This window comes from Tachypleus tridentatus, chromosome 8 (assembly GCF_004210375.1).
Source record: "Tachypleus tridentatus isolate NWPU-2018 chromosome 8, ASM421037v1, whole genome shotgun sequence".
Classification (NCBI taxonomy): domain Eukaryota; kingdom Metazoa; phylum Arthropoda; class Merostomata; order Xiphosura; family Limulidae; genus Tachypleus; species Tachypleus tridentatus.
The window spans coordinates 112,047,837-112,066,335 of NC_134832.1; the positions used below are offsets into that span (position 1 = coordinate 112,047,837).

General features: G+C 32.4%; 1 protein-coding gene across 5 annotated transcripts in view; it reads left to right on the plus strand.

Annotated features, from left to right (window-relative positions):
* LOC143223218 (tyrosine-protein phosphatase 69D-like) overlaps window positions 1–18,499 on the plus strand; it is a 337,627-nt gene that overhangs the window by 24,216 nt on the left and 294,912 nt on the right. For 3 of the 5 annotated variants that reach the window (XM_076450864.1, XM_076450865.1, XM_076450868.1), the window contains exon 2: window positions 2,676–2,705. The exons of the other annotated variants lie outside the window; for them this stretch is intronic. In XM_076450864.1, the coding sequence (XP_076306979.1) occupies window positions 2,676–2,705 (30 nt within the window). The remainder of the gene's footprint in view (window positions 1–2,675; window positions 2,706–18,499) is intronic. 5 annotated transcript variants of the gene reach the window in all.

Below are 18,499 nucleotides of genomic sequence, written 5' to 3' on the forward strand. Positions count from 1 at the left end.
ATTCAAAGCGTTTCTTTATACTGGTGGAAGAGTAGACCGTTGTGGAAGTTGTGGAATGTTCCTGATGTTCTGAGATTTCGTGACATCATGTAGAATGAACGTACTGAATTAATTAGAAGATACTCTGTGTTTTTTCCTATATTTATTGTCTTTATACAAAGGCAAATAAAACAATAATTTTCAAAATGTTTCAGACCTTCAGTAACTCCTTATAATAAATGTTTACTTTATCTGGATTGTACCAGAAATGGTGTTGTAACAGCGTATAAATCAATCAAGCCCGTATTGTTGAATTTCTAGTCGTCTTGTAGGTTTGAATTCAATTGATATTATACAAATAAACAATGTAGTCATTCAAAGTCTCACCCACTAGTCACTATAGAACAGGTTTAGTCCTAGAACATGGTAATTTGTAGGTAGTTGATAAGTTGTTTTCTTCTGATAATCATCAAGTAGGGAGTACAGAATATTTTTACCTGATAGCTGCAACTTTAAGATATTTTTGTCCCCGTTTTTTGTTAAGGATTATTCAAGACAAGGGAGGAATTGTTCTCAAGGAATAACTTTAAAAGAATATTGTTTGATTTATAGCGAAATGTGCCCCAGAATTTGTGATTCCAAGTTAAAGTATAAGCTTAACCATTTCTTTGATGCAATACCAAAAAATTGAAAAAAACATAGAAAACTATTTTATGAAACACTTTTAAGTAGAAAAATCGTTGTCTGTAGCATGCAAGCAAACTATTGATCACAACTTTATAAATGTGCCAGTTTTTTACGTTAAGGTTTTATCGTCAGTTTTTGTATTTTTTGGTATGTTTTACTCTAGCGTATATCAATTTGAACTGTGATTTATTTGTCCTGAAGGACGCGCCGTAAAGTTTTCAACAAACACAGAATTAACTCATTTTGTTACTAGATATGGAATGAAATTAATAAAGAACAACATCATTGCTTTCTCATCTGATAGCCCTGAAGTAATAAATACAGTGTATTCATGATGACATATTTTCTTATTTTTCCAATGCAAGTTTTTCAAACCTTCACTTTATGTTGATCAAATCTATCTGGCTCGGCATGGCCAGGTGGTTAAGGCACGCGACTCGTAATCTGAGGGTTGCTGGTTCGAATCACCGTCACGCCAAATATGCTTGCCCTTTTAACAGTGAGAGCGTTATAATGTGACGTTCAATTCCAGTATTCGTTGGTAAAACAGTAGCCCAAGAGCTGTCGGTGGGTGGTGATGACTAGCTGCCTTCCCTCTTGTCTTACACTGCTAAACTAGGGACGGATGGCGTATATAGCCCTCATGTAGCTTTGTAAAAAATTCAAAACAAACCAAACTGATTTATCTTGCAAGTTTTTTTGCAGATGGTTAGTCTTCTTGTTTATTGGATAATTATGACATTGTAGATCCTTTCTACGTTAAAAGAACTGTCTTAATGGCCTTTTAGTTCAGTTCCGTTTGTTATATGAAATAATATAATTACCTAGATTTGATATTCGTGTAATTTAATTCAATAAAGTCAGCGAACTTTATAAAATAATCATTAACGTGTTGTGCCTAAGATAATTTAAGTCTCTGGATATTAAAAGCTAACACAACGCAGATACCTTTATTTTAAAATCGTATTAAGACATATGTGCTATTGCATTAAATTTTGTATATTATATATACATAAAGTAATATATATGTACATTATATATTGTACCGAACTGCTATATTGATGTTTCCACCATGTTGTCTAAAATATTTCATATGAGAAAATGTAAAGTAAAATGACAAATTTATTAGATTTGTAAACGTTATCACGTGCTTTACAAGTACCCTTAATAGGTTATTATCACTTCTATAAGCACTAGTGCTTTCTTTTTTCAGATAAATTTGTGACATTTTTATAAGAATTGTTTATAGCTTTTCTTTACCTACACGTTACTATTTCGTTATTTTTACTAGAGGGAAGGCAGCTAGTCATAACCATCCATCGCCAACTCTTAGGCTATTCTTTTACCAACGAATAGTGGGATTGACCGCACATAATAACACCCCCACCGCTGAAAGGGCAAGCATGTTTGGTGCGACGGGGATTCAAACCCGCAACCCTCGAATTACGAATCGAGTGCCCTAATTTCCTGTAGCTTTGCGCGAAATTCAAACCAAACCAAATGAAACCTTCTTTTGGGTCGTTTGTTTTAGTTTGGTTTTGAATTTCGCACAAAGCTACTCGAAAGCTATCTGTACTAGCCGTCCCTAATTTAGCAGTGTAAGACTAGAGGGAAGGCAGCTAGTCATCACTACCCACCACCAACTCTTTGACTACTCTTTTATCAACAAATAGTGGGATTGACCGTCAAATTATATCGCCACCACGGCTGAAAGGGCGAGCATGTTTGGCGCGACAGGGATGCGAACCCGCGATCCTCAGATTACGAGTCGCACGCCTTAACACGCTTGGCCATGCCGGGCCCTTTTGGGTCGAGCTCGAGCCGGAATGTGGATCAGAGGTTCCATAGTTCGAGCCCCATTACCATAACAAAAATAAATATTAACTTTGGGATTGTGGGTACGTTATAAAAGTGACAATCAAATTCTAATTATGATTAAAGTATGACTTTTTGACTAGAAATACAACAAATACACCTTTATTGAAATTCTTTTCTATATTTTTTCCTAGTGGAAACCAGTTCTGAGCCACTAAAGAACGGTATGGTTTAATTTATTATCAAGTTTATTATGATGTAATAACACAGCATACAATTGAAAACTATCTTCTTTTAATGGTTATTTATAATGCTATTTGACAAACACTTCAATGATTTATCACTAATGGTTATTGTTGAAGAAAATCTTAATGCTAAGTTTCGTATACTTTGATACAAATATGTAAGTACAGTGATGGCTGGATCAGTTAGTACTTCTATTTATTGAGGTCTTGGCAACGATCCTCAGAAGTATATATTTACGTCTCAGAATGTGTATAGATTAAACTATTAGGATTTTGAACAAAAGAGAAAAGCAATCAGAGAATGTCCAAGATTATTGACAAATTTATTTCATAGTGTTAAAATATGTTTCACGTATGTTGGATCAATAAATTCTGCATCCGAAAATCCGGTAACAAACATGAAGTTACTTTAGTTTCACAGGTTTTTCTCATTTGCTACACTTGTAATAAAATCCAATCAAAATGATGAAAGATGATTCATGAATCCTTTCCGTTCATCTGATTTAATTTATTTCTGATGTGGAAAATAAATCTTTCAGGAAAGATTATTTGTATCATTACGACTGACATATCTATGTCATCACTGTCTGGAATGCTTGTATTTGTACTTAATTCCTTTATTGCCATGGTGTAAAAAATAGTATCAAGTCGGGCTGCTTTGTTTCTTCAGTCATTCTTTGGTATACCGTATCATCATTTTCCTAACGTTAAAGTCCAAATTAATTACAATTATTTCAATGGCTATTGGTTCCAAAAATCTATGAAAAATGAAATGTTTCGAGTTAGTCACGTTTCTTGCTTTCACATCACCATTTTGCCAACCTTAAATTCAATTTAATTACAATTCTTTTAATGGCTATTGGTTCCAAAAATCTATGGAAAATGAAATGTTTCGAAATGGTCATGTTTCTTGCTTTTACAAGCTTTCCTTGTATAATTCCAAAGACATATTCCTATTTCGTTTTTTGTTTACACTGAAGTATGAAAGGAAAAACAAGCATAGACTTTCATTAGATTACACACAAAAGAGCAGACTAAGTTAAGAACGTAAAGACGCTCAACACAAGAAATATGTGATACTGATAATGGCTTCGTGTAAAAGTGAAATAGGAAGTATAATTAAATGATAAAATACTAAATATGAAAAGAAATGATAAAAATATCGACATTGTAACTATAAAGGCGCGAGTTTTAGTGAGTTAAATATTACTATTTTTTTACTTTTAATTCTTATTTTGATATAATATAAAACAATATTATTAATTCATTATATTTTAACTCTTTTTGTGTCGTATTTTTATGGAAAGGAGCTCAAAAAGGCAGGTTTTTTATTTTTATAGTTTATGATAAAAGGTAATATCGTGATAAGTTCGAGGAAATAATTATAAACACAGCTAGAAATGGTTTTCCAGAACTAACTCGGGCAAATATGTATTTTTTTAACCATAGAGTTATATCAGGCAAATCACGGAAGCAGTTAAAATAAAACTTTACTCTTTGTATTGATTATTATCATATAAAAGTAATTTAGGGTGGATCAAATAAGGAAATTAAGTACAAATTACTGATGTATTTGTAACATTTTTTTAGTTTATTACTTTCCTCGATGGCATAAAATATTTTCTAATATAATAAAATTTTTAATTTGCAATTAAATTATAATTAGTCACACTGAACGGATGATGCTAAAATGTAATTTCACCATACCAAAACCACTTAACAACCCTGTCTTGTTAATAACTGAAGTTAAATGATAGACTCCCAACTATGCATGTTGAATGTGTTCCCTCACACCTTCTAATTAGGTTAAGTAAGTCTAATAAAATAGCGCTAGACCTCCCAGGCAACAAAAATCCAGGTTATGTGATCTGTTTCAAGAACGGGTAACTTCTGGTGAAAACACAGAGTCAATAAATGAACGCTTACGAAAGAGAACTGACCATATTTCAGACGCCGAGTTGTGTTTAATCGACTTCTTTTGGTACAAGAAAAATAAACTTCACGTTGCTCAGAGCAGTTGCTTGTGCACCTTCATTTTCGATCGAAGTTACAGAGATGTTCTACTTTTCTAGTCAAGTTATAAAAGTGTTATATGGCACAAACCCGCTTACAAAAGTACCTGATTGGTCAAAAACAGACAAATATCCATCTTGAATTGACAAGAAAGATTTTAAGGTTCAACAAGAGCAGACTTATATAGGGTGTTCGGAAAGTCACTGTGCAGTTTTGTAATCATATTTTATTCAGTCTTCTCCAAGCCAACAACTGATAGCAGTGTTTAGAAACAAAATAAGAAGGATCCAGGCCTGTATTGATGCCAACGGGGGTCACTTTCAACATTGTTAAAAATTGTCATTCATATTTACCTCCTGTATTCTATATTGAAACATGCCTGTTAATAAATATATAAGTGCACAGTGACTTACCAAACACCCTATAGAAATAGAATAGAGCATAAATAATCAAACTTAGGTAAATTTTAGTAAAAATACACCAAATATGACATCCATAATAAGAAGGGAAGGACTAGCAAAGCCAATCTATTCGAATACAACACTTTCAGATGACACCATTCTACGTGACAATCTTCTAAGTCTGTTAAACAGTGCTTAAGATAAAACCAACATGTCAGAATCTAGGTGCCGTCGAGTAAATTCAAGTTTTGTACTCTTTGCATTGTTTTAAAAAAATGTTTACTTTAAATAATCTCTTAAAATATTCTATTTTATTTATACTTCTTTGTAAAGAAGGTGGATTTCTTACAATATCAGAAAATAAAAATATTTTTTTCGAATCAAGTCCAAATAAACTAAAAACAAAGATGATTTATTCTAACTCACAAGTTGCATAAATAGTCTTACCCCTGACTTCCAAGTCTAGTTTCGTGAGGAACAGACTCAGTTTTAATGTCCTGTATTTACTGTCATTGATTCAATTATTCAAATAGATGTAACTGTACATGCAATGGTTATATTTTAATATTTATATATATTATTTATAACAAATCCTTCTAATAACACACAAGGTAGCCAATATGTACATACATTTAGCTTGGATAACTTTATTATAAATAAATTCGACGGGAAACAATATTTACGGTTAATGAGTATTTTTTCATCAGTAAATAGAGTAGTAATTAAGATATTACCATCTGAGGCTATTACCTCAATAATTTTCCACTTTTATAACGGTAATGATTAAAGAAACAAAGTTTAAAATGTATTCCCACATTTTTTGTAACAATTTAGCTGTCTCTGCTGAATTGCTTTTGTTTTATCCCGGCTTCCATTGTTTTTAGAGTTATACGTAAGAGGTTGAGACATGTGTAAGGCCCGGCATGGCCAAGCGCGTTAAGGCGTTCGACTCGTAATCCGAGGGTCGCGGGTTCGAATTCCGGTCACACCAAATATGCTCGCCCTTTCAGCCTTGAGACGTTATAATGTGACGGTCAGTCTTATTATTCGTTGGTAAAAGAGAAACCCAAGAGTTGGCGGTGGGTGGTGATGACTAGCTGCCTTCCCTCTAGTCTTACACTGCTAAATTAGGGACAGCTAGCAGAGATAGTCCTTGAGTAGCTTTGCGCGAAATTCAAAACAAACATATGTAAAAAGTATTTTAAAAAATAGCGACATATCTGAAGTGTAATCGAATATTGTCTAAAGTACAACATTTTTCAGGACCAAGCAGTTACCCCAAAAGTAAAAACTCTTAAAGTAATACACACACACAATCACACAAATATGGTGCTTCCTTTGTTGTAACTAAACACTTCTATGGTAATAAGGCCTGGCATAAGCTGATGGTTATGGTACTCCACTCGTAGCTTGCGGCTCGCCAATTCAATCCTCTCACCGTACATGCTCGCTCTTTCAGGCGTGGAGGTATTGTAATGCGATGGCCAATCCTCTTTTTCATTGGTAAAGGAGTAACTTACAAGTTGGAGGTGAATGGTGTTGACTAGCTGCCTTTCTCTGTAGTTTAACACTTCCAAATTAAGGACACCTATTATAGAAAAAGGCTTAGATATGAATATAAACACTGTATCTTTAAAATATTAATAAATATATGTAAAAAAAAAACACTGAGAATCCGGAGTTAATTACAATAGTGACAACAGGGAGAAGTTAATGTTATTATTTAGTATTGGGTAATCGTGGAAAATTGAAAGGCTTTCTTATATAGAAAGTTTGTTATCTGCATTTCCGGAGTTGGGAAGTTTAAAGTTTTCAAGAAGTACGGAGCGTTTGTTATTCTCACTGTGCAATCGTGTACAAGACTCGGGTAGATTAGTTAGATTACATACGGTTTTTGCTGAAATTCCTATGCGTTTGTATTTGATATTTAGTATTGTTTTAAATATACTGTTTTGTACTAATATTTAAGCCTTTCTCTACAGTAATTTTCCTTAACAACATTATTCATTAAACGTGTATACCGCACGTTTCATCATACATCCATTATATTGTCACCGTTTCAGTCTGTTCGTTCTAAACTTCCTAATGAACACGAAAACTCGCTCGATGCTGATGTTATTTTGTAGTTTAAGTATTATAAACTAATTCTTTTTGAGATAAAAAACGTTGGTGATGGAATTTAAAATAATTAAAAATGTTTTTTGTTGTTGCTTCGTTTTTATTAGTTATAAAACCAGGTTTTAGTTACAATTTGTAGTCGCTTTTTTATTTGTATGCCTTCAATAAAATATCATAGAATATTGTCTAACCGTTTTACTAGCTTGGTTTACGTGATTGATATAAGTGTGCTATGCACATACACAGATATATATGCCACTTGAACAAAATTCTGTATGTATGTCCGCTTATAACTGGCCAATCACAAGACTGATTTTCACCAAAACTGACATGTACTCGTAGGTAACCCCCGGGTGTCATCATTCTTACCTCACTCACTATATCACTCTGATATAAATATTCCTTATATATATGTTTATATATATGTATTTCAAGCTCTGAATGTAATGTAACATTAACCGTTGTCTGTCTGTATCTGTTACACATCACAAACTTCCAAATAGTTTTCTTCATTTTCTACGAACAAATTTGTTGCCAAGATAATGTAAGTATTTAATTTTCCTTCTAGAATATGTAAACATATTGCTCTTTACATGTTTGCTGGTTATTCGTTTTAATGTAGTGTTTCAACAAACATAGATAGATTGTACTTACAACCTAGTTCTAACTACAATGAGGTTCCAATGCAATATTTTATTGTTTATCTATTATTGACTGGTAATTCCTTTATCATCCTGTATCTAAGCTTTTTAAAGGAACAACAAATATTTGTAAGAAAGCTAATTTTAAAGGGTAACGATAACATCGGTCATACTAGAATTATGATTTTTAAACAATTACCACTAGTTAATAACACTTGTAAAAGCGGATACTCTTTCTGACACAATTGTTTTGGTTTTTGCGTTATAATGCAATAAAAAACAAGCAGAAGAAAGAAGGACAAGAGATTCAAACTTTTTGTTGTGATATTTACATAATTTTTGTTTCGTTTATTGCACAGATATTGTTATAAAGACGCCATTTCAAATAACATTTCAATAAATAATACGGACCTCCCCTGTATAGGAAATGCAATTATTTTCTTATTATTTAGTTTCGAAGTTTTGGGTTTTTTCTATAACGAGTTTTATAAGTATAGTTTTAAAAAAATTGCACATGGTGACATCATAACACTATTCGAAACAGAAATTACAACCCTAGTTTTCAGGTTCCGTTTGTACAGTTAAGCATCGTAGTATGGGAACTGACAAGCGGTTAGTTTTATCTAACTTTTACTATTACCTTTACATGCGTCAGTACGATAAATACAGAACAACGAAATACAGTTAACTCTATGTAATTTTCCGTCAGAAATTAAGACGACTATTTTAATCTTCGGAAGGTTTTTGCGAAATCTTTGGAACAATTTATTGTTAATTTGAAGCTGTTATCTAAACGAGATGCTGTCAGTAGAGAAAGATTACATTGAACATTTAAGTGGACAGACATTGCTTATTGTTCGTTAACTTGCTCATCAACAATCTGCTCAGACTGATGAAATCTGATAGTAATTGAAGCAATCGAAGCTCAAATGTGCTGGTTCCAATGTTTTAACTGTTACGTTTAAAACTGAAAACAAATGTATTTAACAAAATCGATTTGTTTAACATTATACCAATCAAGTATTTAAAATGCAGAAAAGTTAAACATTGCCGCATTTTTTTCTTGCCTTATAATTCTATTTTTTCATTCATGTGTTATCAACATTATTCGATTTATCAGGTCGGATTACCTCTTTCTTGAAGACAATTATTTTTTTCAGGAATATATAAACATCCAAGAATATGGCGAAGATTTTTTGATAAATAACTTTACTTCATTAAAAAAATATGAGGACTGCTTATTTAATTTTTAGTTATAGTTAGTTCAAAGTTTTTGGTGCAAATAGGTCGACTGCTTTAGTCCAGGCCCGGCATGGCCAAGCGTGTTAAGGAGTTCGACTCGTAATCCGAGAGTCGCGGGTTCGAATCCCTTTCGCACCAAACATGCTCGCCCTTTCAGCCGTGGGGGCGTTATAACGTGACGATTAATCCCACTTTTCGTTGGTAAAAGAGTAGCCCAAGAGTTGGCGGTAGGTGGTGATGACTAACCGCCTTCCCTCTAGTTTTACTCTGCTAAATTAGGGACGGCTAGCGCAGATAGCCCTCGAGTAGCTTTGCGCGAAATTCATAAACAAGCTTTAGTCCATAAAATCGACAATAACTGACCAATTAGAGGTTTTTGTTACTGCTTTTATTTTTTTTACTTTCTCATTTGATTTATTTACCTTTCTACAACCTCGCGGCAGACACACTATATCAGAAAATTTAAATTTTATCTACTATTATTTCTTACGTATTTACAACGCTAAAATCATGGTTTCGATTCCTCTTGGTGGACTGAGCAGATAACCGGATGCGGCTTTACTATAAGAAAACACACACACACTCATAAACTTTTTCTCCTATTAATCCCCAGGACTACTTGATAAATCCCGCTCCCAAAGTAAGAAGGATAATGTTAGCGAACACCATCCATGTCTCAATATTTTGGTACTAAGATACGTTTTACTTCAGCATACCAAAACTTTTTTTATTCTATGTAATGAAAATTCTGAAGTTAAAATTGTGTATTTGTTAAAAGATCGTCAGCTGAAGCTATGTCAGGAAGTAATACATTTACTTTATGAAGTCAAATGGGAAGTGTGCCCAAGAATATACGAGTAACATGATTGCGTCTTCACTCTAGTCATCAGTTTTTTTTTTATGCTTTAATGTTTTCTAGATTTTCACGTTTCTTATTCATAGCTGTACAGCAATGTTTCCCATGCTTATAACCTACGTGTATTATGAAGAATCACTCTCGAACTATACAAAAATAATATAAAAGTTAAATAGACATAAACATATATAAAGGAGGAAATATAATATTAGAGCAAAATCTCTTTGAACGATTTTTTTTTCTTTTTTGAATTTCCAAAAGCAAAACGAAGAAAGGATACTATAAGGAAAACACAATTTTTGGTCACGGTTTAGGGATCAGTGTAGATCGTTTCGTCGAAATACTGATCACTTATTTCTCTTTAAGTAATTGCAAGCATTTGTTTTGTCTGGTATTGGCGTTTAGTGATGTAATATTTCAATATATTTACCAGTAGTACAGTAGAAAGACAAACACATTTCTGTCTGTATCAGTTGTTCCACTCCCTACTTCCATGATAATTCAACTATTACGTTACAAATTGAAACAACTGTCTTGGCTCTCTGGCAATATTCGGTTTCGTGCTAATGTTGTATTATTTATTATAAGTATTGGTATGTTATATTGTAACGACAGTTTTTCCAAGTATTTTTGAAATTTATATTCATGCGTATCACTTCAAAACGTTCGTAGCCTTGCCTAATTTACGAAATAATATACATTTTTGGTCATTGTTGACTAAGAAATATTTCAGTCGTATTAAAAAAATACACTATTGTTTTTAATTTCACACAAAGCTACACGAGGGCTATCTGTGCTAGCCGTCCCTAATTTAGTAGTGTAAGACAAGAGGGAAGGCAGCTAGTCATCACCACCTACCGCCAACTCTTGGGCTACTCTTTTAACAACGAATAGTGGGATTGACCGTCACATTATAACGCCCCCACCTCTAAAAGGGCGAGCATGTTTAGCGCGAGTGGGATGCGAACCCGCGACCCTCAGATTACGAGTCTCACGCCTTAACACGCTTGGCCATGCCGGGCAAAAAACAAAAACAAAAAAAACACTGATTGATCAATTCATTAAGGTTAATGTTCTAGAACATTTCGTTTTTGGTAAACTTTATTTTGGTAATTAAAATTCCACAGTAAGTATAGAATAGTAAAATATAATGAAAACACGAGAAGCAAAGTGCGGAATAAAACACATAATCTTTATTGATACTCTTAAATAAATGAAACTAACATGTATCATGGCGTTGGCACTGAAGATATAAGAATGAAATAAATTCGCAATAGGATAAGTTTCACTGAAGAAGGACCAGACAGGCATCATTATATCGATATTTCGATCCTTAAAAAAAAAGAATCAAGTATCGATCTTTTTGAATAACAAAACGATACACTGATATATTTCTTATTTTTTTACAACTAAGAAAACATTATAATTAATTTATAGTTAAAAACGATTTCATCTGCAGAATGACACTATTTAGTAAACAACAACAATTTAGGCTTTCGCCCAGTAATCTTAATCTAACTTGACGCGAGCGTTTTGTTCAGTTTGTCATACTGCATTTTCCTGGTTGCCGAGGCGACCGGCTCGTCTCATAAACAATAGTCCTGACTGAGCTCTGGTGTCAGCCATTCTTTTTTTTTTTTTTTTCAAAATTGGAATGCAGGTTCGTTTTATGTTTATTTAACGGATCGAATTACTAGTCATCCTGCTTTTGGTTTGATGTCATTTTCACGTTTAAACTAGTATCGTGTACATTAAGATGTTGTTTTATTTTGAATTAAGCACAAAGCTACACAATGGGCTATCCGTACTCTGCCCACGACAGGTATCGAAACCCGGTTTTTAGCGTTGTAAGTCAGCAGACATACCGCTGAGCCACTAGGGAGCCTGCACATTAAGAATAAATTGAGAAATATATGTGAACAAACACGTTAATATGCGTTTAAATGTTGTATGAAATTAAAATGTGACTGTTCTCTTTAGAAGGCATGAATGTTGTATTGATACTAAAACTTCTAACAACTACTGATATTCGATAATAATAAAACTTTAAAGCAAAAGGTGAAAATGTAAAGAAGAAAAAAATTCACGCTAGTTATTGGCATGAGGGAAATTGGGAAAGCACTTTCTCGTGCGACTTGACTAGTTAGAAAGCAAACAAGCTTAAACGTGACAAACCTCCAAGCAGATTTATTCCAAAACCAATTGCATTCAGAACGTAGAATCTGAATGTAGAATGTCTCAATGAACCTATGGCAACTGTACAATTGATAAACAGAGCTGATATACAAATAGTCATATATTTGATTTCCCTTGTAATGAAACAAATAGTCATTTATTTGATTTCTCTTGTAATGACACAAATAGTCGTCTATTTGATTTCTTTTGTAATGAAACAAATAATCATCTATTTGATTTCCTTGTAATGAAACAAATAATCATCTATTTGATTTCCCTTGTAATGAAACAAATAATCATCTATTTGATTTCCCTTGTAATGAAACAAATAGTCATGTATTTGGTTTCCCTTGTAATGAAACAAATAATCATCTATTTGATTTCTTTTGTAATGAAACAAATAGTCATCTATTTGATTTGCCTTGTAATGAAACAAATAGTCATCTATTTGATTTCCTTTGTAATGATACAACTAGTCATCTATTTAATTTACCTTGTAATGAGACAGATAGCCATCTATTTAATTTACCTTGTAATGAGACAGATAGCCATCTATTTGATTTACCTTGTAATGATATAAACAATTTCAAGTAGAACTCTGACAGATGTTTGTACCAAATCATATATATACTCGGCACTTTCTGCGACTTCTAACTTTCATCTTTTCTAATGAACACTTATCAGCAAGATGAATAACTCATTTCTGCTCCATTGGACTAGAGAATAGATACTTATCTAACGCCCGTTTCAAACCTACTTGAACAAAAAAGTAGAATGAAAACTTCTAGACTGAGATACTTCTCAAATAAATTATGAGCCATTTTCTCAAAAATTTTATCATAACGTAATGCTAAGTGTAGTTATTCAAAACCTTTAAGTGATGGTTGCGGGAAAAAAATTCTCCTTTCATTTCTAAAATTTATTTTATGAAAGCTTAGATTGTGTTAGCGGATGTAACACTAATATGCTATTAAAGTTCATAGCTTTATCGCTTTCATTTGTGGTAAGTTAGCGCTAGAGGAAAGTGAACTTGAACGCATGCAAGTGGCAAATTCAATATCCGAGTCTAAGAAAAGACAAGAAAGTCGATTTGAGGCATAAAATCAAATAAAATAAAATGTCTTAAAATAATGATAGCAAAAAGACTAATTAAAGAAAAAAATTAAATACTAAATGCCTTGTAGCAAATGGTGTAAGAAACTAAACGTAATTCACAATTTTACTCTTCAGTTATGCCATTATTCAAGTGATGCTAATGGTGATAGTACGTTACAGCGTAAAAGTGTAATATGACAATGGTACATTATATTAGTATCATAAAACATAAAACAATTGATAAAGCCCTAACGCTTTTGTTTTTGTTCCCCCTTCAGAGACAAAACGATATGTCTGCGGACTTACAACGCTAAGAACTGGGTTTTCATTCCCATATTGAGCACAGCACAGACAGCTTATTAACAGCCTATCTTTGTGTTTAACTTAACTTCAAACACACAAACAAACTTAGCACTTTTTATGACCGCGTCTATTTTCTTCTTGGACATCAAAAGAATGATAAGATAAAGCGTAAAATGTGAACAACAAGTGGAAAATACGAAATGTAAAGTTGGTGTGATTGACCGAGTGTGAGATAAAGTCACCAAGTGCTAGGTAGTTGAGTATACATTACTGTACTTGTCATGAAGAACAAAGAACAGTTTGAAAATTTAATATAAGAGAAGATAAGAATAATGGATTAACTTACCAATATTATTTACTCATTTTATTTTAACTTATTATAAAACATATAACAAATGTTAAATATTACAAGACTCTTCCTCCCCTCTTAGTAACTCAGCAATATTTTGGTTTCAGTTTTGTTTGAACTTTACATAAAGTTACTCGAGAGCAATCTGCGTTAACCGACCCTGATTTAGCAGCGTAATACTAAAGAAAAAACAAGCAGTCATCACCACCCACCGCCAGCTCTTGGGTTACTCTTTTACCAACGAACAGTGAGCTTGATCGAAACATTATAATGCCCCGACGGCTGAAAGGGCGAGCATGTTTGATATGACGGGGATTCGAAACCGCAGATCACAAGTCAAGTGTCTTAATCACTTGGCCATGCTGGGCCTAGCTTAGCAATAAATCTCAAAACTAGTAATGTTAAGAAACGGGCCTCGATATCTATGGTTGGTACAGCACAAACAACTAATTTTATAACTTCGAACGAACAAAATACCATAAGAATAAAATTATTTTTAAAATAAGAAAAGACAAAATATTAAAAATATATTATTGAATATTAATGGCTTAAAATAACTAAAACAGATACATAAATGTGGTAATTGAAGATCAAAAGACGAAGCTTGGAATTAATCTGATAAAAACAGTTGGTCATCGGAAACCTTGCCAACAGAGATAAAGTCTGAAGGTCGTTGATACCAGAATCAAAATTAAAACACAAGGGTACAACAAAAATGAAATAGGTCATTCAGTAGCCTTCTTTCACACTTCTAACAGCTTTAGATTGAACTCTACTTTCGAAACATAAAAGAGCCGTTTAATAAAGGATTACTGGTTACTTCAATTTTTTATAAAAATATAAGGATCAATTAGGTTTGTTCAATACACTGTATGGAATTTTTTCTTCATTTTGTAGTTTCTTTCACATATGAATTTCAGACAAATTGTTACAATTTCATGAACTTGCAAGTCGGTAACCATCTTGAAGAGGTTCATAATTAATTTCAGCACGAACCACGAGATTTGTTTTTCTGAATGAATTGAGAGGAATTTTGGATATATTCTAATTTAATAGCTAAGTAAAAGCCGGGGAAATATTCTTTATTGTTTCTGTAAAATGATATACAGTTTTTGGATGTACGTAAATACAAGACAGAGTCAGTTTGATATTTGAAACGTGTATCTTTCAAGACAGGTTTTCTGTTGATCTTCCTGTCTACCATCATTTTATCACCTCTGTATTGTGATTTGATTTAATAATCATGTTCATGTTGATGTTCCTGTCTATCAGTATTTGAATCGTGGTTTGTTTTATAACTTCTGTATATTTTTTAATTGTTTTATTCACAACAACTCTTCTTCTTAAGTTGGATCTGACTTTAGGTAACATTTTGTTTGGTATGATAATGTGGATACTTTTGTAATGAATAAAATGTGGTTATAGGTTCGTTTCTTCCATAAGTCGGTATGTAAGAAAGCTGTCCTTTACTGAGATTGTGACATCAAGAAAGTTTATATGTCTGCCTGTGGGAAAGGAAGTGATCAGTTATAAGCTCAGCAATTTTATAGAAAGAGCTAGCATGTGAAAAGGTTTCAGAGAGACTGAGTATATGCAGTAAAGACGAATAATATATCATCAGTGTAACTTCTAAGACTTCGTGATTTGGAGTTCTTTTATCTAAGATATTTCCCATAAATATGTTAGAAAATTCAAGAGTTATCGTACTAGCCATGACAGTACGTTAGTCTTAATATAATGCTAGTTGTTGAATACAGAATTATATCTGGTCGTGGACACATTAAATAAACTAAATGGACTCCCTAAAGTTTGAAGGCAAGAATAAATATCCATAATACAAAGACTATTGAAAGATAGTGTTCCTTTGTCGTTATATTCTTCGATGGTCTCTAGGAAGTAATCCTATCAGTGACATGTCTCTCAAGTAACGGAGCTGGGCTCCAATCTAAAGCAAATACATGAAAGCACCTTACTGGATTGCAAGTTTTTTATAGTGGTAAATCTTATGGCATGAACTTTCATTCCAGAATCAATACCCTTCGATCTTTAATATATTCTCTGTCAGCTAAATATTAAGTTTCAACGTTTTACGTTCAGTTTCTAGATTTATTTATTGTAAATCATTTATAATCAGGAATACACTTTTACCTTGTTTGCTCGTATTTATAACAATAATTTTATTTTGAAGCTTTTGTGATTTTGCATTGTCACGTTACAAGTTTATATTTAGTTTTGTTCATCTGCGCTGATGAGCTGATTTTACGAGGAATCCGATAAAAGGTTAATGGTTAAGGGTACACAGAACGTTAAAAGAAACTCTTCAATACATTGTGCTTTCGTATCTAAGAAAGTTAGGGAAATATTAAGATACGTTTATACAAACAGTGAGTATAAAATTAAACTAATAAGGTGATGCTGACTTATTAAGGGATTGTACTCACTTTGAAATATTTATATTATTTATCTTTGGAAGAGTCTAGTCAGTTTAAAACAAATCCAGAGGCATGTTATCAGAATGATTCCTGCTGTGATGGGTTACGTTATGATTAGGGATTAAAATACAATGGAAGGATCAAGTGAGGTTAAAACAAGTCCAGAGATAAGCTACTAAAATTATTATTGCTATAATGGGTTAGGTTAAATATTAGAAATTCTCAATTCGAATTCCCTGGGGAATAAAAGGAAGATTTCAATTAAAATATTTAGTATTCTAAATAAATAGCAGAAAAGTTTTCATTGAGGCGTTATGTAGTATAGGCTTACGCTTTCGAAGAGTTCTATTTAACTCAACGGGACATCAGGGCTTTAATACGGTTGTATATTTTTGAAAGGTTGCTAAGCTATGCTATTGAGACTAATACATTATGGAAATATTTGTAGAAGGAACTACATTGTTATATTTACCCTACAAAATAGATTGTGGAAACATTTCTAGAAGGAACTAGATTGTTAATTTTACCGTTCAAAATATATTGTGGAGACATTTGTAAAAGGAACTAGATTATTATATTTACCCTTCAAATTACATTATGGAGACATTTATAAAAGGCATTGAATGACTATATTTACCCTTCATAAAAGATTGTGGAAACATTTGTAAAAGGAATTAGATGATTATATATACCATTCAAAATACATTGTGTTAAGTGGCTTCTGCATGGGTTCAATTAATATGATAATGTATATACTTTAACATATGGATCTATTTAACAATTTTTAACAATATGTATAGGTAAAACACAGACGAAATATAGCGAAATAAATATCTATACATTTCTCATTATATAATAAATTTGAATTTAGCATGTTTAAATTGTAAGGCTATATATAAATAATTCAGTCATTCATCAATAATCAATATATTTAGGTTCATTATGAAGTTAAAGCTGTATAATCCCTTACTGCTGGATACTTTTACTTCGTGTTGTTTGGTGATGAGGTTCAGTAGATCTGCCAAGGAGCAACACATCCACTGAACACCATTTTGATTGTCATAAGTTCAGTGTGAACTACTTAATATAGCCCACAATTTACATAAATGTTGTTGTCGATCGTGTTCATTTATACTGCGTTTCAATTTTTATGTACAATGTTATTTTCTACAGTAAATAGGGGTCGAGTCTAGGATATTATCATGACGAAAAGTGGTCTAATCTGATATTAGGTGCAATGTAATAAAGTGGTTAATCAATAGAGTATAACTTTATGAACCTTTTAGACAAGATAAGATATAACATAAAGTATGACTGAGAGGTAATTACGATGTTCAGTGAAGGGGCACAGTTACCAAACCATAAACTAAAAAACATACAATAATATCAATTTACTCCTAATTATCAGAATTGCAAATCTTGATATATTTAATAAACGTATAAGGACTTTTCAGTAAAAAAAAAGAAACTGTGTGTTCATTATATCATTTTACAGAGGTCGCTCATGAATGAAAAATATAGTTCCTATTTTCGGCGGATTTGACTGTTTTAAATACGAATATAAGTCAGACGAATTTTACCATATCTTCATACACAACTACTCAGCGAATAATTCTGGAAAGGAAATGCAATATAAAATCGCAAATGAAGGAAGTTTGTTGAAGTTATTGATTAGGTTAACGTTACTATGTTACTTGTCTTTCACCTTTCTTTCATTTTTACCTAAATAACAAGATGAACAACAGAAGAAGGAGAAATTGAATTGGTATCATATAATGCAATAATATTGTGTTATCATTAATTAATTAAATATACTGTATAACTTCAATTAGACAATAGCCAATAGATAGCGTACTGAATTATGAATCTAAGGTTTTGATATTCGTACTCCATTGTCACCACAAAAAAGTCGTGCTTCGTACTTTGAAGCCATGATGACAATCAACTACTAATATTCAATTAGAATATCCCAGCTTTAATTATATTCAATGTAATGTTTAAATAAAAAGATCAGGAAGTAGGAATGGAAACACCAAAACTTAAGGAAATAAGATAGGAATGGGTAGGATAACATTACAACGATTGTTTGTTTTGATATGGCGCAACCTCAAAGTGGATGTGACTATTCGTGTTTTGAAACTGTTTAAA